Here is a 26,506-nt window from a genome sequence, read left to right as displayed (position 1 = left end):
TTGAGTCCATTCATACTAACATTTACGACGGGCACCTTCTTGCATGGCTTGCATTGATCCCTACCTGCTGGTATTCACACCTTTGTGAGGGCTGAACCTCATCTTTCTTCTAATGATTAGTGAAAAGTGATGTGACTTCACTTCCATGCCTAGGTTACGAAATATTGTGACTTCCTTCTTGCTAGCACTCTCTTCTCACTTCCTCACTCTGAGGAAACAAGCTGCCAAGTAGTAAGATGCTACGTGGAGAGGCCCATGTGGCCAGGAACCAAAGGAGGCCACCAGTGGTCAGTTCATGAGGAACTGAGGTCTGTTTCCAACAGGCCAAAAGAACTGAATTGTGCCAAGAGCCACAAGAATGAGCCAGGAAGTGGATCCTTCCCAGTTGAGCCTCAAGATGACTGTAGCCTTGTGGAAGACCCAGAGCCAGACCACCCAGCAATGCTGCACAGACATTACTGACCCACAGACACTGTGAGACAAAAAAAAGCTGCTGTTTAATTTGGGGATAATTTGTAACACAATAATAGATAACACACTATCTCATATATTTCTAAATAAACTCCAGGTGGATTAAAATTAAACATAATTAATTATAATTAAACATAAATTAAACATAAAAACCACTAAATCATCTTAAAACTAAATGAAAACAAATATTCATAAAAATAATTTTCTATTATTTCTAATATTTTATATTATTCTGTGCTGAAAGTAATTTCATCAAGAAATTGAAAAGATGGGAGTTCCCTGGCATCCCAGTGGTTAGGACTCAGTGCTTTCACTTCCATGGGCCCAGGTTCAATCCCTGGTTGGGGAACTAAGATCCGGCAAACCACGTGGCATGGCAAAAAAAAAAAAAAAAGTGAAAAGACAACCCACAGAACAGGAGAAAATATTTGCAAATCATATATCTGATGAGGAAATTGTATGCAGAATACATAAAGAACCCTTACAACTCAAAAAAAAAACCCCAAAATCCAAATTAAACATGGCCAAAGGACATCAACAAAAAGTCTACAAATAATAAATGCTGGAGAGGGTGTGGAGAAAAGGGAACTACACTGTTGGTGGCAATGTACGTTGGTGTAGCAACTATGGAGTACAGTACAGAGGTTCCTTAAAAAACTAAAAATAGGGGCTTCCCTGGTAGCACGGTGGTTAAGAATCCACCTGCTGGGACTTCCCTGGTGGTGCAGTGGTTAAGAATCCATCTGCCTCCTGGGTTTCGGCACCAAAAAAACAAAAAAAAACAAAAACAAAAAACAAAAAAAGAATCCGCCTGCCAAGGCAGGGGACACGGGTTCAAGCCCTGGCCCAGGAAGATCCCACATACTATGGAGCAACTAAGCCTGTGTGCTACAACTACTGGGCCTGTGCTCTACAGCCTGCGAGCCACAACTACTGAACCCACGTGCTACAACTAATGAAGTCCATGCACCTAGAGCCTGTGCTCCGCAACAAAAGAAGCCACCGCAATGAGAAGCCCGCGCACCACAACGAAGAGTAGCCCCCACTCGCCACAACTAGAGAAAGCCCGCGCACAGCAACGAAGACCTAACACAGCCAAAAATAAATAAAAATAAAATAAATTTATTTTTTAAAAAACTAAAAGTAGAGTTATCATATGATCCAGCAATTTCACTCCTGTGCATATATCCGGAAAAGACAAAACTCTAACTCAAAAAGATACATGCACCCCAATGTTCACAGCAGCACTATTTACAATAGCCAAGACATGGATGCAACCTAGATGTTCATCAACAGATGAATGGATAAAGAAGATGTGGTATATATATACAATCGAATACTACTCAGCCATAGCCATACAAAAAAATAATGCCATTTGCAGCAACATGGATGGACCTAGAGATTATCATACTAAGTGAAGTAAGTCAGGCAGAGAAGAACAAATATCATATGATATCACTTATATGTGAAATCTAAAAAAAGATACAAATTAACTTATTTACAAAACAGAAACAGACTCACAGACATAGAAAACAAATTTATGATTATCAAAGGGGAAGTGGGTAGGGATAAATTAGGAGTTTGGGATTAACAGATACAAATTACTACATATAATATAAACAACAAGGACCTACTGCATAGCACAGGGAACTATATTCAATGTTTTGTAATAACCTATAATGGAAAAGAATCTGATATATATATATATATATATATATATATGACATTTGCTGTATACCTGAAACTAGCACAATATTGTAAACCAACTATAGTTCAATTAAAAAAAAAATGGCCAAAACCTCTGAACAGACATTTCTCCAAAGAAGATAAGACAAATGACCAATAAGTACATGAAGATACTCAGCATTATTATTCATCAGGGAAATGCAATTCAAAACCACAATGCACCACCACCACCATTTCATACCCACTAGGATGGCTAAAACCAAAAAGACAGACAATAACAAGTGTTGATGAGAAGGTGAAGAGATTAAAACCCTAACACACTGCTGATAAGAAGGTAAAATGGTGCAGCAGCTTTGGAAGATGGTCTGACAGTGCCTCAAAAAGTTAAACAAGGGCTGCCCAGGTGGTGCAGTGGTTGGGAATCCGCCTGCCAATGCAGGGGACACAGGTTTGAGCTCTGGTCCAGGAAGATCCCACATGTCATGGAGCGACTAAGCCTGTGCACCACAACTGCCAAGCCTGCGCTCTAGAGCCCGTCAGCCACAACTGCTGAGCCCATGTGCCACAACTACTGAGGCCTGCACACCTAGAGCCTATGCTCCACAACAACAGAAGCCACCTCAATGAGAAGCCCGTGCACAGCAACGAAGAGTAGCCCCCGCTCACCGCAACCAGAGAAAAGCCTGCGTGCAGCAACAAAGACCCCAAAATAAAATAAATTAAAAAAAAAAAGTTAAACGGTTACCATATGACCCAGCAATTCCACTCCCAGGTATATATCCAAGAGAAATGAAAACACATGTCCACACAAAACTAGAACACAAATGTTCAAAGCAGCATTATTCATAATAACCACAAAATGGAAACAACCCAAATGTCCATCAACTGATGAAGAGATAAGCAAAACATGGTATATACATAAGTGGAGTATTATTCAGCCACAAAAAGGAATAAAGTAACGATATATGTGACAACATTTATAAACCTTGAAAACATTATGCTAATTAATTTTCTAAGTCTGCAAAGCCAAAGCCCAGGGTTTAAACCACAGTCGTTACTAAATTTCAACCACTCCCTAAGACATAACCTGAAATCTCCATTTTTTAAAACAGGATGGTAGAAAATTACAGGTAAGCAGTTGAATTTACAGCTCTCAAGTTCCAGAGAGAGCTGCTGAGGCCATGGAAAAGACTGAGATAACAAACAGAAAACATGAGCTTAAGAACAGAAGATGATGAAGTATCACACCAGCTTCTAAAGGAAAAGAGCCAACCAAAGAAATGAAAAAGGAGCAATTAGACGACAGTTAGAGCAATAAAGGAGAAACCAAGAGAAAATAATGTCCAAAAAGTCAAGAAAAGAATAATAACACATACACTTACAGAGATATCAACTGGAATAGGAATCTAAAAACATTCATCATTTTTTACTCATATCCTTGGTAAGGACAGAGCCAACCGTCATGGGTTGCGCAATAAATGAGGGCTAAGGAAATGGAGGCAGTTTGGGTGTAAACTGTTTTTAAGGGGAAAGAATTTAGGTTAGTTTTCATTATTGTTGTTTTTAAAGTCTAGAGCTTTGGGCCTCACAGGAAGAAGCCAGGGAAGAAGGAGCAATGCAGGACAATGGATAAAATTGTTTGATCAATGTCATAGAGGACAAGGGGATAAATTCGATTGAGAGGTAGGCTGAAGGGTTAGCTTCGAACAAGCCTCATTTAAGTAAAGAGATATGTCAGTATGTAAATGCAGTAATGCGTTATATATCTGCATCCTTGGGGAAGAGTTCCACATAACTGAATTTTCCAGATACTTAAGCATTCAAAAAAATTTTTTAGCTATTTTCCTTGAAATTGTTCACCACTGTATCTTACAGTTCTTTGCTTAAACAGACTGTGCTTTCCTGGATGACTTAAGGTCATTGTAACTATGATTATATTACTAGGAAGTAATACAGCTTAGTCTGCATGTTAACTTTTCAAATCTTTGACTGTCCTATGCTGTCAGTTGCCATTTCCTGTTACACTTCCCCTGATAACTTTTTTCATTTGTGCTTCCAACAGATTCTAGTTTGAAAATTATATAACCAGTAAATAATACCCTAAGTAAGGGATAATAGGGTCCTGAATCAAAGTATAGGAGTAAAGTATATGGCTTTATAACAGTGTTAAGAAACCTGTTTCACTTTTTAATTCAATTAAGACTGGGTTTCAAAGAGTTGAGGAGGTCAGAAGACTCACCTCTGGCTACATGAAATATTATTTTATCTTGCTTCCTTAAGTCATATCAAAATAACCCTGCTAAGTTATTGATAATTTTATATGGTTAGTCTTAAACCACAAAAGAAAAAGCATCATGCATTCCAAAAGTGAGCCTAGACATCTCACAGTAACTAAATATACTTTCCTGTCATATAATCACTTATCAATAAAAAGTTATAATCTTCTACACTTTGTTTCTGTGTGTTAATATAGTCCTGCATATTTCACATATATGGATATTATTCGTGATAAATGTATATCCTTCATGAAATCTTGACTTTAATCCCTTTCAAATTTCACAACTACAAACAGCACAAAAGCTAAAAAGAACCGAGAGCTAAGCACACAGGCAGTCGGTTAACCAAAATTTAAGAAATCATTCCTATAGTTCCAATACCATGAGATATTCCAATTTCATTCATTCTTAAGATTCTGAATAATCCAGCAATTCCACTTCCAGGTATTTATCTGAAGGAAAGGAAAACACTAACTCAAAAAGATATCTGGACCCCCATGTTCATTGCAGTGTTATTTACAATAGCCAAAACATGGAAGCAACCTAAGTGTCCATCAGATGGACAGGGATGATTGGACAAAGAAAATGTGGTATATATACACAATGGAATATTATCCAGCCATAAAAAAAGAAGGAAATCTAGCCATGTGCACCAACATGGATGAACTTTGAGGGCATTATGCTAAGTGAAATAAGTCACAGAGAAGAGACAAATACTGTGTTATCTCTCTTACATATGGGATCTAAAAAACAAAACAAAACTCATAAATATAGAGAACAGATTGAGGGTAGCCAGAGGGAGGGGTGGGTGAAATGGGTGAAGGTGATGAAAAGGTACAAACTTCCAGTTATAAAATAAATAAGTCCTGGAAATGTAATGTACAGCATGGTGACTACAGATACCATATAGATACCGTATACTATATCAAACATTTGAAAGTTGCTGGGACTTCCTGGTGGTCCAGTGGTAAAGAATCCACCTTACAACGCAGGGGACGCGGGTTCGATTCCTGGTCAGGGAACTAAGATCCCACATGCCGTGGGGCAACTAAGCCCACATGCCACAACTACTGAGCTGGTGTGCCTCAACTAGAGAGCCTGCGTGCTGCAAACTACAGAGCCCACACACTCTGGAACCCACGCAACACAACTACAGAGCCCATGCACCCTGGAGCCTGTGCACCACAACTAGAGAAAGGAAGCCCCACACACCACAACTAGAGAGAAGCCTGGGTGCTGCAACGAAGAGCCCGCACGCCTCAATGAAGGCCCCGCGTGCTGCAACTAAGACCCGACGCAGACAAAAATAAATAAAATAATAAATAAATAATAAATATTTTTTAAAAATAAGAAAGTTGCTAATTCTCATTAAAAAAAATTAACTCTGTGTGGTGACAGATGTTAACTAGATCTATTGGGGTGATCATTCCACAATACATACAAATATCAAATCTTTATGTTATACACCTGAACCTAATGTGTTACATGTCAAATATTTCTCAATTTGGAAAAAAAGATTCTGGATGGTTATACCCACCTATCCTTTACATATCAAAAACAAAAAATAAAACTGCCATTGCTTCTCCAGTACTCACTTCCTGTTCCTTCAGTTTTTCATTCATATCAATAAAAATTAATAAACGTAGAATCTCTCAAAGTCAGAGAGGTGTGAGTGGCCTGATGGAGTCAAACTGAAACATCTCACTAGTTTAGAGTTTCGGAGGCACTAGCAGTTGTACTTTTGCCTCTGTATTCAGATTATTTATGTACATCTCTCCTTCTAAATCGCAAACACCATGAGGGCGAGAATCTTTTCTGACTGAATGATTCCATCCATCACTGGATAAACATGTTTTGAGCACCTAGCATTTGCTAGCCTCCGGAGAGAGCTGAGTTCAACAGTCCCTACCCTCAACAAGCAAGGGAGGCAGACTTATTGTAAACAAATTACAATATAGGAAAAACAAAAGTGAGTATAGAATCAAATCAGGGAAAAAATTAGCTCTAGAGTCGTGGAGGAAGTTCAGGGATACATTTATGTGTTCTCCAAAAGGCCTTCAATAAATACCTGTTGAATGAATGGACAAATGAATGAATTAAATCTTGCTAATAAAAATGGGACCACAGGTCCAAATGAAATGTTATTAGTTACTTCTGAAGTTAGTGAAAAAACGTCATCCTTCAGCAACTGTAGGAATGCAGACTCCAGCACACCCCGACCTCAGGCTATCACCGTGGAGAAAGAGCCGTACCTGTACTGCCAGCCTTTGGCACTGCCGCCTCGGCTGCTGCCGCTGCTGCTGTTCCCACCCCCACAGCTGCTGTTGCTGCTGTTCTTGTTCGGGGTCGCCGCGGTGGCCAGGCCCTCCAGCCTTCCTTCGCTCTCGGAGACTTTCATTGTTGACACTGGTTCACTCCCCTGCATCTTAACTCCAAAGTCCATTTGCCCTTCTTGGGCGGGAGAGAACAACTCTGTAATTTTGTAAGTGATAAGATTTAAGATCTGATCTGAAGGTGATTCCAGTTGCTAAACCAGACGGCGGCTGGAGTAGTAATCATCAAATGGTCCAGGGGAGGAATGCAAGCATTCCCCCTGAAGGAAAACTTTTAAGAGGAGAGGGGTAGCGATGAGGACAGATGTCCTTTCAATATATATCTCCTTCCGGGCAAAAGCAAGGAGAAAAAAAATCACCCTGCCAGAGGATGTGGTGGCATGCTCAAAGGAGAAGCAGGAGCAGCGTGGGGAGGTCGCGGACTCTAGCCAGAAGTGCTGGGCGAAGGACGGACCACGGACGGGTACCCGCGGCCTGACCTCTGCGCTGACGGACTGACCCGCCGCGCTCCCTCTGCTCCTCCGGCCGGTCCTCAGCGGGAGGGTCCGGTCCAGACCGCTCGGCGGTTCCCACCGCAGCCCTCAAGAAAGAGCTGGAGACGCCCGCGGGCAGCCCGGGAGGAGGGTCGGAGAAGGAGGCCGCCGAGGGCGGGACGCCGGCTCCCAGGGTCGCCTAGCCTCCAGGTAGAGGCGAGCTGCTCGGGGCGACTTCCTCCAACGCCCCCGGCCCTGGGCCCTCGACTGGGTTCCCAGGGGCGGGACGAGTCCCTTGCCCTCTCTCTAGCCCGAATGTGAAAACCACAGCTGCAGCCACCACCCCACCCACAGCCCCCCGTCAGGTCACCCGCCCGCCTGCTCTCTCCCCCCCACTTCCCTTCCGGAGTAGCGTGAGCTCACTTCCCCCAGAGCAGAAGCCCCTGGCGCCATCTTGGAGCAGGGCACGGGGCCCTGAAGGGGGCGGAGCCTCGGCGATGGCTGTACTGGGGCGGCAGACTCCGAAGAAAGGGAGGCGGTGGGCAGCAGAGGGAGGAGGCGGTGGGACAACCAAGGAGGGAGAAACAAAGGAGTTAGTGCCCTACTGGAGGGTGACTTCCGGCCTTCCTAACCCGGGCCAGGCCGTCCATTTGAGGGCCCATTTCAGTCATTTTAGGAAGAAAGCTTAGAAAAATAATCATTTCTATAAGGAATTACAAAACCATTTCTTCATTTTAGTTATTTCGAAAAAAAAAAAAAAGCATGATATTGGCATAAGGCAAATCAGTGTTATAAATGAAAAAGAAACTGTCCTGGAAATTAGAGCTCTCGGTATCAAAGTATCAAAGTATTCCTTTTAACCTCAGACAACTCATTCACCCTCCTTAGACCTAGATTTCTGCAATTGTAAAATAAGAGTGTTTAGGTGATTTCTAAAGTCCCTTCTAATTGTAAATAATAGTTTCTAACAATTGAATGTACACCATATGCGAAACACTATGGCAGAGGCAAAGAAGTATTACTCAAAGAAAGTAAATAAAGTAATAAAGTAGATACAGATATATAGGTAATTAAGGCCATGAGGAAAATAAAAGGAGATGATATAGAAAACAAGCAAGATGGAATACAGAACTTACTTTAGAAAGAACAGTTGAGGAAAGTCATCTATGAGGAGATGGCATTTAAAGTGAGAGAATAAAGAAACCTGAGGAAGCTAAGGGAATAGCAAGCTTTACTTATTTTGGGAGATGAGAGACCTGGGACCTGGAGCATGGTGAATAAGAGAGTGGTGTGAAATGAAAGTGAAGAGATAGGCAGAGAAATTTGGATTTTATTGTAAGTGCAATGGAAAATCATTGAAAATTTTAATAAAGGAGGATTGTGATCTGACCTATGTTTTTAAAAGATCTCTCTATTCTTTTCAGCAGATAGTGCTGGGACACTGGCTATTCACATACAGAAAAATGAAATTGGACCCCTACCTCACACCATACACAAAAGTTAACTCCAAGTGTATGAAAGACATAAATGTAAGAGCTGAAACAATAAAACCCTTAAAAGAAAAACATAGGCATAAATGTCCACAACCTGGGGTCAGGCAAAGCCTTTTGGATACAACATCAAAGCATAAGTGACAAAAGAAAAAATAGATTGGGTTTCATGAAAATTAAAAACATTTGTTCTGTAAACCATACCATCAGGAAGTAAAAAGGCAATCCATAAAATGGGAGAAAAATATTTGCAAACCATATATTTGACAAGTGACTTATATCCAGAATATGTAAAGAGCTCTTACAACTCATTAATAAAAAGATAAATAACTAAATTTTAAAATGGACAATGGAACTGAATAAATATTTCTCCAAAGAAGATACAGCAAAGGTCAATAACTACATTAAGAAGTTCTCAACATAGTTACTAACCAAGGACGTGGGTTCGTGCCCCAGTCCAGGAAGATCCCACGTGCCGCAGAGCCGCTGGGCACGTGAGCCATGGCCGCTGAGACTGCACGTCCGGAGCCTGTGCTCCACAGCGGGAGCGCCCACAGCAGTGAGAGGCCTGCGTACCGCAAAACAAACAAACAAACAAACAAAAAAACCACAATGAAAGAGTGCTTCACACCCACTAGGATGGCTACAATCACAAAGGTAGAGAAGGGAATTCCCTGGCAGTCCCGTGGTTAGGACTCCGCGCTTTCACTGCCGAGGGTGCGGGTTCAATCCCTGGTCGGGGAATTAAGATTCTGTAAGCCATGTGGTGTGGCAAAAAAAAAATAAAAATAAAAATTAAAAAAAATATATATATATAATATGTGTGTGTATATATATATATCTTTTACATATATAAATATATACCTTTTATATATATAAATATATATTTATATATATAAAAGGTAGAGAACAACCAAACCAATGTTGATGAGGGATGTGGAGAAATTGGAACCCTCATACACTGCTAGTGGAAATGTAAAATGCGGTTATATCCACACAATGGAATATTAGTTGCCTATAAAAGGAATGGAGTGCTAACATATTCTACAACAAAGATTGACTTCAAAAGCATTATGCTAAGTGAGAGAAGCAAGAAAGCAAAAGCCACATATTGTGTGATTCCATTTATATGAAATGTCCAGAATAGGCAAATCTGTAGAGGCAGAAGGTAGATTAGTGGTTGCCAGGCCTGGGAGGAAGGAGGAATTGGGAGTGACTGCTAATGTGTATGAGGTTTTTGAGGGGTAATAAAAATGTTTTAAAATTAGATTAGTGGTGATGGTTGCACAATCTTGTGAATATACTAAGACCCATTTAACTGTACACTTTATTTTTTTTTAATATTTATTTGGCTGCACTGGGTCTTAGTTGTGGCATGCGGGATCTTTAGTTGCAGCATGCGGACTCTTAGTTGCAGCATGTGGGATCTAGTTCCCTGACCAGGGATTGAACCCGGGCCCCCTGCATTGGGAGTCTTAGCCACTGGACCACCAGGGAAATCCCTAGCTGTATGCTTTAAACAGGTGAATTCATGGTAGGTGAATTAAATCAAAATAAAGGTATGTTTTAAAAAAACAAACTCTCTACCTGCCACATAAAGAATTAATTTTAGTGGGAGAAAAAGAGGAAGTAGGGAGACTAGTCAGGAGGCTATTACAGGAAATGAAGTGAGAAGCGATGCTAGTGATAAGACTAGGGTGATGGCAGTCAGGATAGAAAAAAGTAAGTCCATCTAAACTGTATGGAGGTAGGAGTGGCTACGGTGCTGTAAATAGATTGGATTTGCAACAGTGCAGTAATATTCTTACAGGTCTTTCCAATTCTGGTCTTTTCTACACTTTTCACAGATCACAACTCTGATCATGCCCCTTTGAAACTCAGAACCTTCCAAAGACTTTTCATTATTTATGGAATAAATTCCAAACTCCTCTATCCAAGAAAAAAATAGCATGAAGGTTGTTGTAATAGCTATAGGATTTAAAGTTATCCTTTTATAGTCCAATACTGACTGAGATAAAGATCTCTAAATAAGCAATAAATTCAGCCAGCTATAGAAGTAAGCCACACTTGGACTTCCCTGGTGGAACAGTGGTTAAGAATCCACCTGTCAACGAAGGGACACGGTTCAATCCCTGGTCCGGGAAAAACCCACATGCCGCAGAGCAACTAAGCCCGTGCACCACAACTACTAAACCTGCGCCCTAGAGCCTGCATGCCGCAACTACTGAGCCTGCGTGCTGCAACTACGGAGGCCCATGTGCCTAGAGCCAGTGCTCTGCAACAAGAGAAGCTACCGCAATGAGAAGCCTGTGCACCGCAACGAAGAGGAGCCCCCGCTCGCCACAACTAGAGAAAGCCCACGTGCAGCAATGAAGACCCAATGCACCCAAAATTTAAAAAAATAAAAAAGAATTAACTAATTCCACTACTGATGAAATAAACAAATCCTGAAATAATTTATTAAAAAAAAAAAAAAGTAAGCCACCCTCGACCAAGATCATCCAGGCTCCAATCAAGGAAAAGAATCCTTATGAGTGTACACCTTCACTGGAGAAATGGCAGGTGTGAAGGACGAACATGCCAACCCAAGGATAAGGGACAACATAGAGTCTGGAAAAGGCCTCAGCTTTAGAGAACCAGAAACTATTTTGTCATTGCTCCCAGTGGTGATGAGACTTGGGGACTAGCCCATGCTAACCAAATGCACGACAGACTGATGTGTAGCAACTGCAAAGATAAGTGTTACTTAATATTGAAAAATACAGTACAGAGTACTCAAGTTTGGTGTCAGCACGTTCTATGCAAGAAACTCAACAGGATAAGCTAAATTATTACCAGAAGTTTACATGACGGTCATGGAATCAGAGCCAGGAGAGTTGATTGATAGATGGGTTTTTTTTTTGTTTGTTTTGTTTTGGTTTTTTTGGCGGTACGCGGGCATCTCACTGTTGTGGCCTCTCCCGTTGCAGAGCACAGGCTCCGGATGCACAGGCTCGGCGGCCATACATGGCTCACGGGCCCAGCCGCTCCGCGGCATGTGGGATCTTCCCGGACCGGGGAACGAACCCGTGTCCCTTGCATCGGCAGGCGGACTCTCAACCACTGCGCCACCAGGGAAGCCCCCATTAAAAAAAATTTTTTTTTAAGTAAAAACTTTTTGTTGTACAGTAGGGTCTGAGTCTGACTTTCATTCAATGTCTAAGGAGAAAAGAGGGCATACAATTTGAACAAGGGAAATAAAGAAAGGCACTTTTTTTTTTAATGCCTTCAAAGAAGGATATGTTCATCTTTTTGAAGAGTTTAAGGTACATTCCCCGGTATTCCAGCTGGATGATGGATCAATGCATCCTTCCACATGGAAAGAAGCTGCATAGCATAGTGGTCAAGAACATGGGCTTATGTGTCCATGCACATGGATACTGATTGCATGCATGTGACCTTAGGCAAGTTACCTAAACTCTTTGTACTTATTTCCTTGCCTGAAAATGGGAGTAATAACATTTCTGCTACGGATTGAATTGTGTCTCCCGAAAATTCATCTAATCTCCAATCAATGTGATGATATTCAGAGATGGGACCTTAGGAGATAATTAGGTTTTGATGAGGTCATGAGCTTGGGGCCCCCATGATGAGATTAGTACCCTTGTAAGAAGAGACATCAGAGTGCTCTCTCTCTCTCTCTCTCTCTCTCACGGCCCCCTGCCATGTGAGGACACAGGGAGAAAAAGGCCATCTGCAAGCCTAGAAGACAGTTCTCACCAGAAACTGGTGAGTTTGATCTTGGACTTCTAGCTTTCAGAACTGAGAAAATCAATGTCTGTTGTTTAAGCCATCCAGTCTATGGTATTTTGTTATGACAGCTGAAGGTAAGACAATCTCCCTTTTGAGTGATTATCAGCATTAAATGAAATGACACATGTAAAGTCTGACACATGACATGCTACGTGCTTAGCAAGTGTTAGCCATGGTTACTAGAAGAATAGGGTTTACCAAGTAAAATGAATGGTTGTGTTTGGTGAGGGCAACTTTCCCCTGGACATCTCTGAAGACATCCGACATATTTCTATGGTAGAATACCAGCTTCGCCTCCCAGATGAAATGGAGTTTTCCAGAGGTAACAAAAAAGAGATCTGTCAAGGTCAGGATACGTAAATGAAGAGTCCTAAGAACGTTGCCTGGAATCACCAGCTTGTGGGTGTCTGGATGAAAACGCAGGTGCACGGGGTGATGCCTGACTCAGTGTCACCCCCTCACAGAGGCCTTCCCTGACCACTGACTCTGTACAGTGTAGCAGCCCTCCCCATTTCTCCACACTTTTACCCTGCTTTAATTTTCTTAAAAGCACCTGACATTATATGATTTGTTGTGCATTTTTTGTCTGCTCACTAGAATGTAAGCTGCACAAGGAAAGAGTCAATTCTTTTTTTTTTTTTTTTTTGAAAGAGTCGATTCTTTTTTCCCCACCTCTGTCTCCCCAGTACTCAAACATCGCCTGGTACATGTGTTGAATGAATGAATGAATTTATGATAGTGGTTAAGGACACGAAACTCGGCGTCAGTCTTCAAATCTTGGCTCTGTCACTTAGGACATGTGATCTTGGGTAAGTTACTTACCTTGATGAACCTGAGTTTTCTCATCTGTAAAATGGAAATGGGATGAAATAAGAAAATATATAGAAAGTGCTTAGCACAGTGCCTGGCATCTAGTTAGCACTGAACCAATGCTGGCCACGTTTTCTCTTTCTCACCCTGATGGGCAGAGGAGGGAAGAGCAATTTATTTCCCTGAAGCACAGGAGACCTGCTTTCTCTATGAGCCTGCAGCTGTGGCAGCTGGAATGAAGAGCTGGACAGGCTGCAGAGAAACGAGACAGGAGCGGAGTGGGAAGCAGTACTTAATCCCATGAGAGCTGCTGTGAGAATAAGGCTGTGGACCCGCAATTTCTGTTTTTTAAAAAATGAAGGAAGGAAAAGAGAAAAACAGAAATTCTGAGAAGACAAAATGTTCACATTCACAGCAGATGTTACTACTACTGTGGTGAAACAGAATTTCAATGACCCAGGAGCCCCATCCTCCCTGCTTCCAGCTTAGACTGAAATCCTTAGCCATTTCCCAGTCCAATGGGGTGATTCAGCTGAAGGGCTCTAAGCTAGCGAGTGTTTCACTGGAAACCCTCCCCTGCCAAGCTCAAGGCTCCTTGTGGGAGTAAAAGAAGCAGACACTCTCAGGGCTTTTGTTTGAGAGGAGGAAGGAACCTTGACAAAGAGAGACTGGAGCTGTGCTCAGAGTTTGATAAAATGATTTTTTTCCTCCCTTTCTTTGCCTCCCCCAGCACCTCTCTCCTGAATCCCTATTGAACCTGAAAGTATTTTGCTTAAATAAACAGTAGACAGTGACATTAGCTCTTCAAACTGTTATAAAATGAGAACACGTGTTCCTTCAATGTGATGTGCTCAGCCTGTCTGTTTTTAGACTCATTTGGCTAGAGTGCAGGTAGTGTTTTGCTGACAGAAGCCCATAAAAATGCAAAGTCAATGGGAGCCACATGACCTTTCCATCATCAACTGGTGAATACCCTCGGAAAGGAGAGAAAGAAAAGCCGGCTAATGCTTTATCATGAAACCACATGGGTGTGAATTCTGGGGGTCAGCATGCGAATTTACTGTTCCCATCAAGTAAGTCAGCTGACAAGAAAACATTGATTTACTTGACAGGATATGTGCCAACGTCTCTTTTGAAAACACCGCATCCCATCACCAAAACAACAACAACAACAACAACAAAGTAAATACTAGGGAAGCATTTTTCAATGTGTGCTCGACACAATATTGCAGGATATTAATAGGTGTTACTTGATTTAAATTTTTTCTTGCTGTGATTAGATACATTTGAAAAACACTGATTTTTTTTTTTTTTACACCAGTTCCTTTATTGCAGGACTTCTTGGAGGATTTAATATGCTGATGTACATCATATATCTTTCTAAGAGAGATAGAAGGTGCACTATTTCCCAAAATTATTTGACCACAGAACTCCTTTTACATAGAACATCTCCCAGGAAGAGTATCCACAAAGTTTATAGGTTGGGATACCCCTAGAAAGCAAGTAGAATCTTATGAGGAAAGCCACCCAGATTAAATTTACCTTATTTTGCAAGTTTTAGCATCATTTCTCTCCATAACCTCCCCTGATTCTGCATGGCTTAGAATTCTTAGCATGAGAATAGTTCCCCTGGGTGGTGATTTTAGGATCAAGGTCTCAGATGTGGCCATAAAGCCCCTGGCAGGGAAAGAGTTGCAACTTCAAGGCTCTAAGCATTGAAAAGATGGTGTTTCTCATATATAATTCCAAATAAAAATAATACTAACCTGTGAAACAAATGAAAAAGAGCCCAACAAAGTTTGGATTTCCCCCATCAAACTCTGAAAATACTTGTAAGGGCGAGGCTTTATGGTGTGCCAAGCAGCTACCTAGTCTGCTCATTGGGTGGCCCAGCACTGCCCTGGAGAGACGCCCTCCTGCCTGGGAGAAGGGAGGTCCTAAGGATCCTCTTTACTGGTCTACCCTTGTACAAATGGACTTAATTCAATCTCTTTCCCATCTGTGAAAGGAGACTCAGGAAGGTGAAGTGGTAGAAAGCTTGTAACAGGAAGGGAGCTAGAGATATCAGCCCACTAACAGGCCTGGGGCAACAGGGAATTGGTTCTAGTTCAGCTAAGTGGATAGTGGATTGTGTATTGGATGGTTTTGCCTTGGGCCCTCTTTTTTTGTCTTTTTAAAAATTTTTTCCGGTCTTTTTTTTAGTCTTTTGGTCTGAATAACTATCATGGATTCTACACTTAAGATCTCTGTGGGGCTATGTTTGCATTTACATGAAGTCTTTAATGTAAATCTTTGATAAGCAAGAACAGACATAATCTCTTTCATATAAGAACTCCTCCATTCCCACCCCCCCTCCCAGACTGTGAGCACCTCGAGGGCAGATTGATAGATCCTGAGCACTTATGGTATATTAACGAATATATGTGGAATCTAGAAAAATGGTACAGATGAACTGGTTTGCAAGGCAGAAATAGAGACACAGATGTAGAGAACAAACGTATGGATGCCAAGGGGGGAAAGTGGGGGTGTGGGGTGGTGGTGGGATGAATTGGGAGATTGGGACTGACATATATACACTAATATGTATAAAATAGATAACTAATAAGAACCTGCTGTATAAAAAAATAAAATTCCAAAAAAAATTAGTGATGGTTTCTCCTTTTCCTCACCTTCTTGACCTAAAATGAGGTCTGCCTAGAGAAAAGGAGATTATATGGTCTCAGATTTTCAAAGCCAATGAATATTGTTTCTTATTTCTTCTCTGAAAGCCTTCATTATAGTCACTAATTGAACAAATATTCATTGCACATGAATTATATGCCAGGTACTCTGCTAATTGCAAAGGTAACAACCATAAATAAGACATAGTTTCTGCCCCCAAAGTCTATGTATAGAACTGGGAAGGCAGATCTTAAACAAGAAATTTAAAATAAGTGAGAAGTGTCAAGATAGATGTATCGGGACTTCCCTGGTGGCACAGTGGTTAAGAATCCGCCTGCCAATGCAGGGTACGCGTGTTCAAGCCCTGGTCCGGGAAGATCTCACATGCCATGGAGCAACTAAGCCCGTGTGCCACAACTACTGAGCCTGTGCTCTAGAGCCTGCGAGCCACAACTACTGAGCCCGTGTGCCACAACTACTGAAGCCTGTGCGCCTAGAGCCCGTGCTCCGCAACAAAAGACGCCACTGCAATGAGAAGCCCACGCACCGCAACAAAGAGTAGCCCCCGCTCACCGTAACTAGAGAAAGCCCGTGTGCAGCAATGAAGACCCAAAGCAGCCAAAAAATAAATAAAAAAAAAAACACAACTCACTTACTTAACAACAACAACAAAAAAAGATAGATGTATCAATAGTATGGAGCCTGAGGAGAAATAGATTGGTGGGTGGGTGGGGTTTTTTTTAACCTAATGTAGCAATCAGAGAAGGGCTTCTTTTTTTTTTTTAATATATTTATTTTTGGCTGTGTTGGGTCTTCGTTGCTGCCCGCAGGCTTTCTCTACCTGCGGCGATCAGGGGCTACTCTTTGTTGCAGTGCGCGGGCTTCTCATTGCGGTGGCTTCTCTTGTTGCAGAGCATGGGCTCTAGGTGCGCAGGCTTCAGTAGTTGTGGCACATGGGATTAGTTGCTCCGCGGCCTGTGGGATCTTCCCAGACCAGGGCTCGAACCCGTGTCCCCTGCATTGGCAGGAGGATTCTTAACCACTGTGCCACCAGGGAAGTCCCAGAGAAGGCTTTCTTGAGAAAAGTGATATGTAAGCTTACAACTGGAAGGATGAATTGAAGACAGAGTGAAGCAATATTCCGGGTAGAGGGAAGAACATGTTCAAAGATGAGAGGGAAGAGATATAAGAGGAACTTAAAGGCCAGGATGGCCAGGTATCAAAAGGAATATAACAGAAGATGAGTCTAGGGAGGTAGTGAAGGATCAGATGCCAGGCCAAGGAGAAATTTGGACTTTTTCTAAAACACAAGAGGAGCCATTGAATGATTCCAAGCAAAAGAATTAATTACATGATGAGATTTAGATTGTTTAATATAGAATAACATTCTTTCTAGACCTATCTTCTACTTGGACCTAAGTACACCCTTGCCCTGAATTAGGTTCTTAGGAAGGCTTCTGTTCCCATTCATTGCTGGATTTTAAGTAGAAAAATGACACCTGGCTCCACTGCCAGGTCTTGCAAGCCATAAGATACAAAAAGAAACTTCCAGCAAGGAAGTCTTCTTCCCCAGATGGCTGTGAGAGAGGTAAGTGATGGATCTTTACTACCTGTTTGCATTTCTCTATTTTCTGACTCTCATTTGGCCATAAAAAAAGGCATGAGAATTCTCTCCTAATTGTTCCTTTCTTTTCCTCCTACCATCGCTATAGATTTTCAAGTGGTATTGGGCAACCATACAACCCTGTGAAAAGTTGCTCAACAGCATCAAGGGACATTCTGCTCCTTCTTTCCATCTTTCAAAACAACTCTGGCTTTGTCGTAAGCTGTACTTTTTATGGCAATTATAGTTGTTCATGACACTTTCACCTGCAACAAAACCTATTTTAGCTTTTCTGAACCATTCCAAATGTTTTAGAATTTAACTGATCAGATCTTAAACCAAGTTCTCATCTGTTCTCAGAACAGAACAGGTTGAAGGCATTTCACACAGACCGCAGCCCAATAGTATCAATGCATCTCAAAGAAGCATAGCAGAGAGACAGTGTCCTCAGCCATGCAAGATGTCTGATTCAATGTGGTTTCAATCCTGCAGAGCTTGTGGCAACAATTTCCTTGTTGTTCTTGGCAATTTAAGTTACCCTTTGTGAAATCAGTAGTGTTGGTAGGCCACGCTGCTAATTATTTGGAGTGCCTGGTCAGGCTTCCAGAGGCCAAGATCAGCTAGTTCTCTAATCTGTCTCCAGCCCTCCCTAAGCCTGAGCTCTTCAGGCTTCTATGATCCTTTCTCACTGCACCATGTTATTTCATGCTCAGCTTTTTTTTTTTTTTTTTTTTTGCGGTACGCGGGCCTCTCACTGTCGCGGCCCCTCCCGTTGCGGAGCACAGGCTCCGGACGCGCAGGCTCAGCGGCCATGGCTCACGGGCCCAGTCGCTCTGCGGCATGTGGGATCGTCCCGGACCGGGGCACGAACCCGTGTCCCCTGCATCGGCAGGTGGACTCTCAACCACTGCGCCACCAGGGAAGCCCTCATGCTCAGCTTTCAATCAAGATCCAAAGAGCCAAACATGATATAGGCTTTGCTAGTTGAACAAAAGGCAAAGAAAATATCACACTTGGAATTGTATGTATCTTGCTATTGAGGGCAAATTCTGTGATGACTCTCTGCAGGGTAGAGAGTAACAGATTTTTTTTTTTTTTGGCCTTTTTAGTTAACAAGAGTCACAGACACAGATGCTGAACAGGGTCAGATAAATGAATGCAGTAGGCCAGGTGGAGACTGTAGTAAGTGGGGAGTGTGTGCCCCACCTAAGGAGAGGAGCACTACTTCATTCCAACAGACTGTTGCCAGAAAGGCCCAGTGAAGCAAAATCTTCTGATTTTCTAAGAGAAGCCAGAAATATGAGCTTTAATGTGAAAGCCCCTCAAGTTTTACATGTTCACCACTATTTCAAAAAATTGTTTAATATGTAGGAATCAAAACAAAAAGTGTTTGTGACCAGATTCGACCCATAGGCCACCAGTTTGGCTTCATGTCCTTTGCAGATTCATCAGGTTGTCACCTGTACTCATTCAAGTCATGGGTAAAATTCTGACCAGGACAGAACCTGGTAGAGTCTTCCCTCCGGATTCACATGTATCCAATCAATCAGAACCGTTTGGTGTGGTGGAGTGCCTCCATTCTCACCCAGCTTATATTTCTCCACCTAATTTGAAAGGCTGTTATAAAAGAGATTTGGCTGAAATCCTGTGGCTACAGCATTTCTCTATCCTATGTTCTAGCAGCCTTAATCTTAAAGAATTACCCGAATTAAAAGAGAAAAAAAAGGCTTCCCTGGTGGTGCAGTGGTTGAGAGTCCGCCTGCCGATGCAGGGGACACGGGCTCATGCCCTGGTCCGGGAGGATCCTACATGCGCGGAGTGGCTGGGCCCGTGGGCCATGGCCGCTGAGCCTGCGCATCCGGAGCCTGTGCTCCGCAACGGGAGAGGCCACAACAGTAAGAGGCCCGCGTACTGCAAAAAAAAAAAAAAAATTATCCAACAAGTTAGTGGCTGAGCTGAAACAGTGTGGTCTCTGCTATCCCAAATCTCCCAATCTATTTGGAGACATGAGAACATACACCTGAAACACAGTCATGAGGACTGGGCTCTTCTCTTCTCCATCAGTAGAGAGAAAATGGGATATGACAAGGGAGGGCCTTAGAGGGACACATCCATGATCCAAACTTAATAACAGAGCTGCAGGTAGGTAAAAACCTCTTTGGCTGAATCTACTTTGACCATGTCATGTGCTTTCCTGTGACTTTTCCCTTCTGCAAATTGGAGGAAATGAAATTTTCTTTAAGTATGGGCTGTTAGTCATTTGAAACAGTTTTCCTCAGCATCTGTGTTATCTCCTTCCTAGAAAGGTTGTTATAGTTGGCACAGACGGGCTGTAAGGAAGATCTGGCAGGAGATCTGGGCCAGATGGTAATTATAGTCTCTATAGCCATAATCCTTTAGCAATGAGGACCAAGAAGGAAGGCATTTGTTTCAAGTATCCATGACGAGGAAGATTTCATACTTAAGTGTTGCTTGGTCCCAGGTCAAAGAGGTTCCAGCCACATCTCCCCAACTTATGCCTGTGTCGTGCTTTCACATCACTTGTGTGTAGCTTAAGAAGGGAGGAAAGGGACTTCCCTGGCAGTCCAGGGGTTGGGACTTCACCTTCCAGTGTGTGGGGGGGTGAGGGTTGGATGCCTGGTTGGGGAGCTAGGAGCCTCAGGGTCAAGGAACCAAGGCATAGAACAGGAGCAATATTGTGACAAATTCAATAAAGACTTTCAAGATGGTCTACAACAAAAAAAAATCTTTAAAAAAAAAAGGGCAGAAAAGAGAACTCAAAAATGGATCCACCACTACAGTTTTAAGACACTTCTTAGGAATCCTTTGTTCTCTCGAGTGAAAGAATTCTTTACTATGTGACTAAAGAACTAACCATTATTAAATCTGCACATACTCAGAGCTTCAGACAGTTTAGCCTACAGCAGTGCTCAAAAGCTTCTCTGCCCATCTTGAGTTCCAGCCTCCTGTGATGCCATAACTCTAATATCACAACTGACCTCCTGTCCTCATCCTTGTTTCTAAAATCTGAACAAAGAACCCTGAGCTCGGCTTTAGGTGGGAGACATGGGGTGTCTCCCTGACTATGAAAGTATGGGAGACTCTGAGATGAGTCTACAGGGAAGATACTGGGAAATCTTGATCCCTGCAGGGCTTTCAGCAAAGAATTAACACCAATCTGTTAGGTACAGAAACTGAGGAAGATGTGACCCCAAACAAACCTGACCCAGACCTTGGAAGGGTTTCAGTTATTTCGAGGGTTAACAAGAAGCCACTAGGAAGAGAGTTGCCACAGAGAGGGGAAAGTGGAGAGTACTTGTTTTAAGCCTCAAATGTCCAAATGACCTTCCAGGACCCAGTGGGACACTACCTCCTGGGTGCTGCGTGGTCCATCAGCTTCATGTGTGAGCTCTGAAAAGGCTCTTCCATTCAGCCCAATTTCTCCCCTTTGTCACCAGCTTCTTCTTTAGGTCCAGGCCTCAGAGGAAAAATAAATCACATTTTCATCCTATTCACCTTTGCTTCCCAAGCATGTCCATGAGAGCTGTCTTAGTCTGTCTGGACTGCTATAACAAAAATACCATAGGCTGGGTGGCTTAAACAACAAACATTTATTTCTCACAGTTCTAGAGGCTGGAAGTCCAAGATTCAGTGTCTGGTGAGAGCTCTCTTCCTGGTTCATAGACACCAGCTTCTTTCTTGCTGTGCCCTCACATGGTGGAAAGGGCAAGAGAGCTCTGCAGTCCCTTTTATAAGGACACTAATCCCATTCATGAGGGCTCCATCCTCAAGACCCAATCACCTCCCAAAGGCCCAGCCTCCTAATATCATCACATTGGGGGTCAGGATTTAAACATATGAATTTGAGGAAGACACAAACATTCAGACCAGAACCAGAGCTGTGAGAGTTCTTCCCTACATCAAACTGGATTCTGATGGACTGAGTACTGTTCTCCATAATCCTGGTCTCAGTCCTGAAGTAATCTTAAAGAGTTACCTTACCATCTTATACATCCCTTAACTGCTGGAAAAATCAATTTAGCCATGACAAGATGATGGTTATCTAGCTTTTTAAAGACACAGTGTTTTTCTTAAGCAATTTATTGAACAACTATCTGTACAAGCATGTTCACAGTTTATAATAAGAAAATTAGTAACAGCCTAAATATCCATTAGTAGGATAACGTGTTGTTCCTGGAAGAGCTTCTATATCATTTAAATTTTTGAGAATGAAAATGCTTTCATATTACTTGTGTCAAGTCATTGCTGTAGCCTTCTAAGTGGTCCCCTACCTTTGTTCTCGCCCTTTGTAATCGTTCTCACTGCTTCTTCTGTGATCTATTAAAATGCAAATGTGACTGTGACACCCCTGGGCTTAAACGGTTTGTGCCTCTTTGTCTACCCATCACGTTCTGAGCTCCTCAGTGTAAGAGTCCTCATGATCTGTCCCTGCTCTCCTCTGCAGCCTCGGCTCCTGTGCCTGTGCTCTGCTTTTCCTACCACACATGACTTGTCGCCATCCCTGAACCTATCAGTTTCTTTCACAGCTACATGGCTTTGCACTTGCTCTTTTTAAAAAAATTAATTTATTTATTTCATTTATTTATTTTTTTGGCTGCATTGGGTCTTCGTTGCTGCGCATGGGCTTTCTCTAGTTGCCGCGAGTGGGTGCCACTCTTCGTTGCACTGCGTGTGCCTCTCATTGCGGTGGCTTCTCTTGTTGCGGAGCACAGGCTCTAGGCGCGCAGACTTCAGTAGTTGTGGCACACGGGCTTAGTTGCTCCGTGGCATGTGGGATCTTCCCGGACCAGGGGTCTAACCCATGTCCCCTGCCTTGGCAGGCAGATTCTTAACCACTGTGCCACCAGGGAAGTCCCTCTGCTCTCTGCTTTTAGTACCTTCCTCCTCCTTCTCCAAAATCAAATTCTAACATAACGTCCTGCTCTACTCTCAGAAAAAGAAGCCCACCTGTTCCAACAGCCACTATGGGCTCTTAGCTCGCTCTGCACAAAGTGTCTGTGTTCACGATTCGCCTGCCCCTCTAGAGTGCGTGCTCTTGGGAGCTGAGAGGTGTGTTCATCTCATATTCCCCACTGAAGCACAGGCCCTGTTGGACGCTAAATATTGAATGAATGAAGACATTAATGAATGAACAAGTGTATGATTCTTCTAGTGCTTATATCTATTAATTCCTTGTGTTTGTTTTAGGCTATACCCAATTATTTAAATCATGTTCACATATACAAAAGTATTGGGCTGGGGAAAGAGAGGTCCCATGCAAAGTGTTCATTCTCAGCCTCAAACCCTCTGACAGATGGCCCTGCTCTCAACAAGAAAGCTCATTTGTGATCCTTAGCTACCCAAAATCTTCTGTGACACTTGGAACACATCTGGGGACTTAGCTGGGATACACTATGTCTTTGGGGGGATCAGAATCATCTTAGGATTTGAGCCAAACTTAGCCTACGCCACTCATTTGGTTTTTTTGTGCCAGGACAGCACAGGTATGGGGGTCCTTTTTTTTCTTTGGCCACGCCTTGAGGCTTGCAGGATCTTAGTTCCCAGACTAGGATTGAACCCGTACCCTCAGCAGTGAAAGTGCAGAGTCCTAACCATTGGACCTCCAGGGAATTCCGTAGGGGTGTTTATTGTCTAAACCTGTTGCCAGAACTATTTTGACGTCTGAAAGTATTCCAAACATGGTTAAAATGAATTCCCCAAGATGGCTGATTTGCATATGTGTGTGAATTTGCCTCAGGAATAATTGCTGACACTGACGAAAGCACTGACCTCTCAAAGCACCCCACGCTTGTAGTACAGCACTTATAGTGCACTTAACAATTGGTCCTCTACAGCCTCACTGGAAAGGAAGTTCCACAGGGCAAGTAGGTTCATTTTTTCCATAATTATTGATACACAGAAAAGAATATATATAACATACATGTAAGTTATGGAGCATAGCACTGTTTCTTATCGTTCTATCCCTACTGCCTAGAAAAATGCTTGGTACAATAAATGTATGTTGAATAAACAAATGATTCTTCTATGAATAAGTGAACCAGATAGAACAGCATCTCCCAGATTAAATACCCATCAGTTGTCAGATAGCTAAAGGCATTATTCCAAGGTGGACTTAACTCCCTACTATATGTATGAGAACCAAATTTTACTTTCCAGACTGATCCTCTTCCTGTCTACAGTTTGCAAGTTCAGTAGTGTGAGATCTCTATCATAGGGCTACACGGTGGAGACAACATGGTGTGATTGAAAGACCACTGACTAAAGGCAGACAATTCTTTAGCCAGAGCTCTACCATTTTATAGTTGTATGACCTTGGGCAAACTATACACCATCCCTAGGAATCAGTTCTTTAACCTATTAACAGTGGGTTATTAATACTTACCTGCTGGAGTTTCAGGGAGTGTAAATGAAATAACATCTGATGTTAATTACCTTCTCACATTATTTCAGGTAAAGAAACCTGTCTAAATATTTCTAGACAGAAATCATTGACCTCTGCTATTGATGGCGTACTGGAAAGTAGCTTAAAAGCTGTATTTACAGAGTTGCCATCAACCTGGGGGTTTCTGCTTCCCTCTTAAATTCATGGGCCATATCAGACTTCCTCCTTATTACCTTGCAGTTGCATCTTTCCTTGGTGGCTTTATATTGCTTTTTGCAATATAGGATATGTAGGATTTGCTAAATCCTACATACGGCATCCATGGAGTTTTTGTCTTTCACATATTCCTGAGGAGTCACTTTGGTTTTTCCCCTTGATTTAACCTTAGAGACAAATCAATAGGTAACTATGGTTCTCTCCTGAACAGTAACAGAAAATGGAAAAAAAAAAAACAAAAAAAAACAAAAGAGAGAACGAGAGAGAAAGAAAAGGGAATTTTCTGTGCGGTAATTCTCACAGTTTATGGTAATGCCACGGCTTTGTACTTTTTTCTGATGGACACACCATAGTTCAAGCAGTTCGATTTGGTTCTGCATAAGCAGTCCCCTCTTCTGGAATAGGTTATGTAGTGTGAAGTGTAATTACAAAGCCAGTCATTTAAAACTCACAATGCCAGTGCCCACAGGAATGAGGTTACCCTGGGTCACTGGGTTCTCAGGGCAGTCCACAAAAGTCTATCTAACCCTGAATGTTGCTGGCCTGGAGCACAAGATGCAGCTACTCCCAATAACTCTGTACGTCCTTGGCTCTGCAAGAGGAGAGAGGGCACTCTGTGTTCCAGCCCCAGGTGCCAGGGACACAGCTCTCCCTTACTCCCTACTTGGCTGGGCTCTCAGCTAGGGGTTGGGCTGTGCCAGGGAGGGGGCTGGGGAGAAGGGCAGAAAACGCTGGGCACCAGTGCCAGAAATTTGACTCTCTTAGAACCTCATTCTAGTCCTTCAATAATAGTAATAATAGTGACATTTGTATGGTGCTTTATGATTTACAAATGACATATTTTCATCCTTATATCTCACTGGTCCCGTTTGGTTCTTACAAGTCTGTTGAATTTATAATTGTTATAATTTCATTTAACAAGCAAGAAAACTGAGGTTGAGAAGTGAAAGATTTTTTCTAAGGTCAGTGGGGAAGGGTGTGAAAAAAAGACCAATTGCCACCCAAGCATGGGTGTTTTTGACTAGGTTTTCCTCCACGCCCACGTTTGTATTTCATTTATTTACAAAACACTTCATGTTTACTAGGTGCCAGGCACTGTTCTAGAGTTCTACAAATATCAGCCCACTTAATATGGCTCAGTCCTGAGTTAAGTTTTGCCTTATTTTCTTTTTTACTTTTAAACTTGTGCCTTGATCACCGTGGATTCGTCTTAGAAATGGGTGGTGACTTTAACAATGTTCCCCAGAGGCACATGTTTTAGTCAGATGGGCTTGGACTACTGTGTCAAGTGATCTCTGACTCTCATATTTCTGTTATCAGGTGAATTGTTTTCAAGAGTCAGACTCTGCCACATAGTTTAAATATGACGTGAGCCTTTATATTCGCAAATCCAGCAGGCCTCTCCATCATAGCCTTTTTTATTTGAAGACAAAAGAAACTGTCTCCAACCAGAGCTAATGTCTCAGCCAATGGAATATTGCCCTTAATAAACCCTCTACTGAATATTTCATCCGAGTCTGGCAGTTCTGTGCTTCTTGGCACCTAGAGAGTATTTGACCAGCCTAAGAGGAGAGTAGCCCAGCAGCTACCAGAACAGGATCTGAAATAGACCTCTGGCTTTGAATTCTGGCTCTCCTTCTTTCTATTTTTGATCTTTGGCAAGTTATTTACCCTATCTGTGCCTCAGTTTTCTCATCTTTAAAATGGGGACAGTAATAGTGCCAACCTCACAGGGTTGCTGTGAAGCCTGTCCCATTCTACAGATGAGAAAATTGAAGCTCAAGGAATGGTAAGGAAATTTCCCAAGACCACACAATTAGTATGTGCTGGAGCTGGGGTTTGAATTTAGAGTTGCCTGTTTCCAAAGCACATACTTTACCAGCTGTAGGGATAGATTCAACTCCTGGCCAGGTGGTCAATCAGATGTGCTATGTTGAGAACAATTCTGAGACTGCATTGGAGCTGAATGGGAATGAGTGTAGGCACAGGAGGGGAGATGGCATATGTCATTCCCACTCGGCACATCCACTGATAGACCCGGATATCATTTAGGAAGGGGGCCCCAGCCTGGGAGCTCCTGTAGGGCAGATGCCACATCTTATTGGTATCTGTCTCCCCAGTGCCTGGCCCAAAGTAGGTAGTAAATATGCGTTGAACTAGATTGAATCAAGCTGTCCAAAGACTTGCACCCTGAGGATAGGTCCTCTGCACTCTGGATTTGGGCAGCTTCCTTCTGTTTGCCTTAAAATAAGGCAAACTTCGAGTCCTAAATGAGACTTGGGGAGGCTCATA

At 42.5% G+C, this 26,506-nt stretch overlaps 1 protein-coding gene across 1 annotated transcript in view; it reads right to left on the bottom strand.

Annotated features, from left to right (window-relative positions):
- Positions 1 to 7,033, bottom strand: part of OSBPL11 (oxysterol binding protein like 11) — a 93,330-nt gene extending 86,297 nt beyond the window's left edge. The window contains exon 1 of the mRNA XM_065876351.1: positions 6,686 to 7,033. Coding sequence (XP_065732423.1) covers positions 6,686 to 6,876 — 191 coding nt within the window. The 5' untranslated portion in view covers positions 6,877 to 7,033. The remainder of the gene's footprint in view (positions 1 to 6,685) is intronic.
- Between the last annotated feature and the right edge of the window lie 19,473 nt (positions 7,034 to 26,506).

Source organism: Phocoena phocoena, chromosome 4, assembly GCF_963924675.1.
Source record: "Phocoena phocoena chromosome 4, mPhoPho1.1, whole genome shotgun sequence".
NCBI classification, from domain to species: Eukaryota; Metazoa; Chordata; class Mammalia; order Artiodactyla; family Phocoenidae; genus Phocoena; species Phocoena phocoena.
This window is presented reverse-complemented; position numbering and strand designations above follow the sequence as displayed.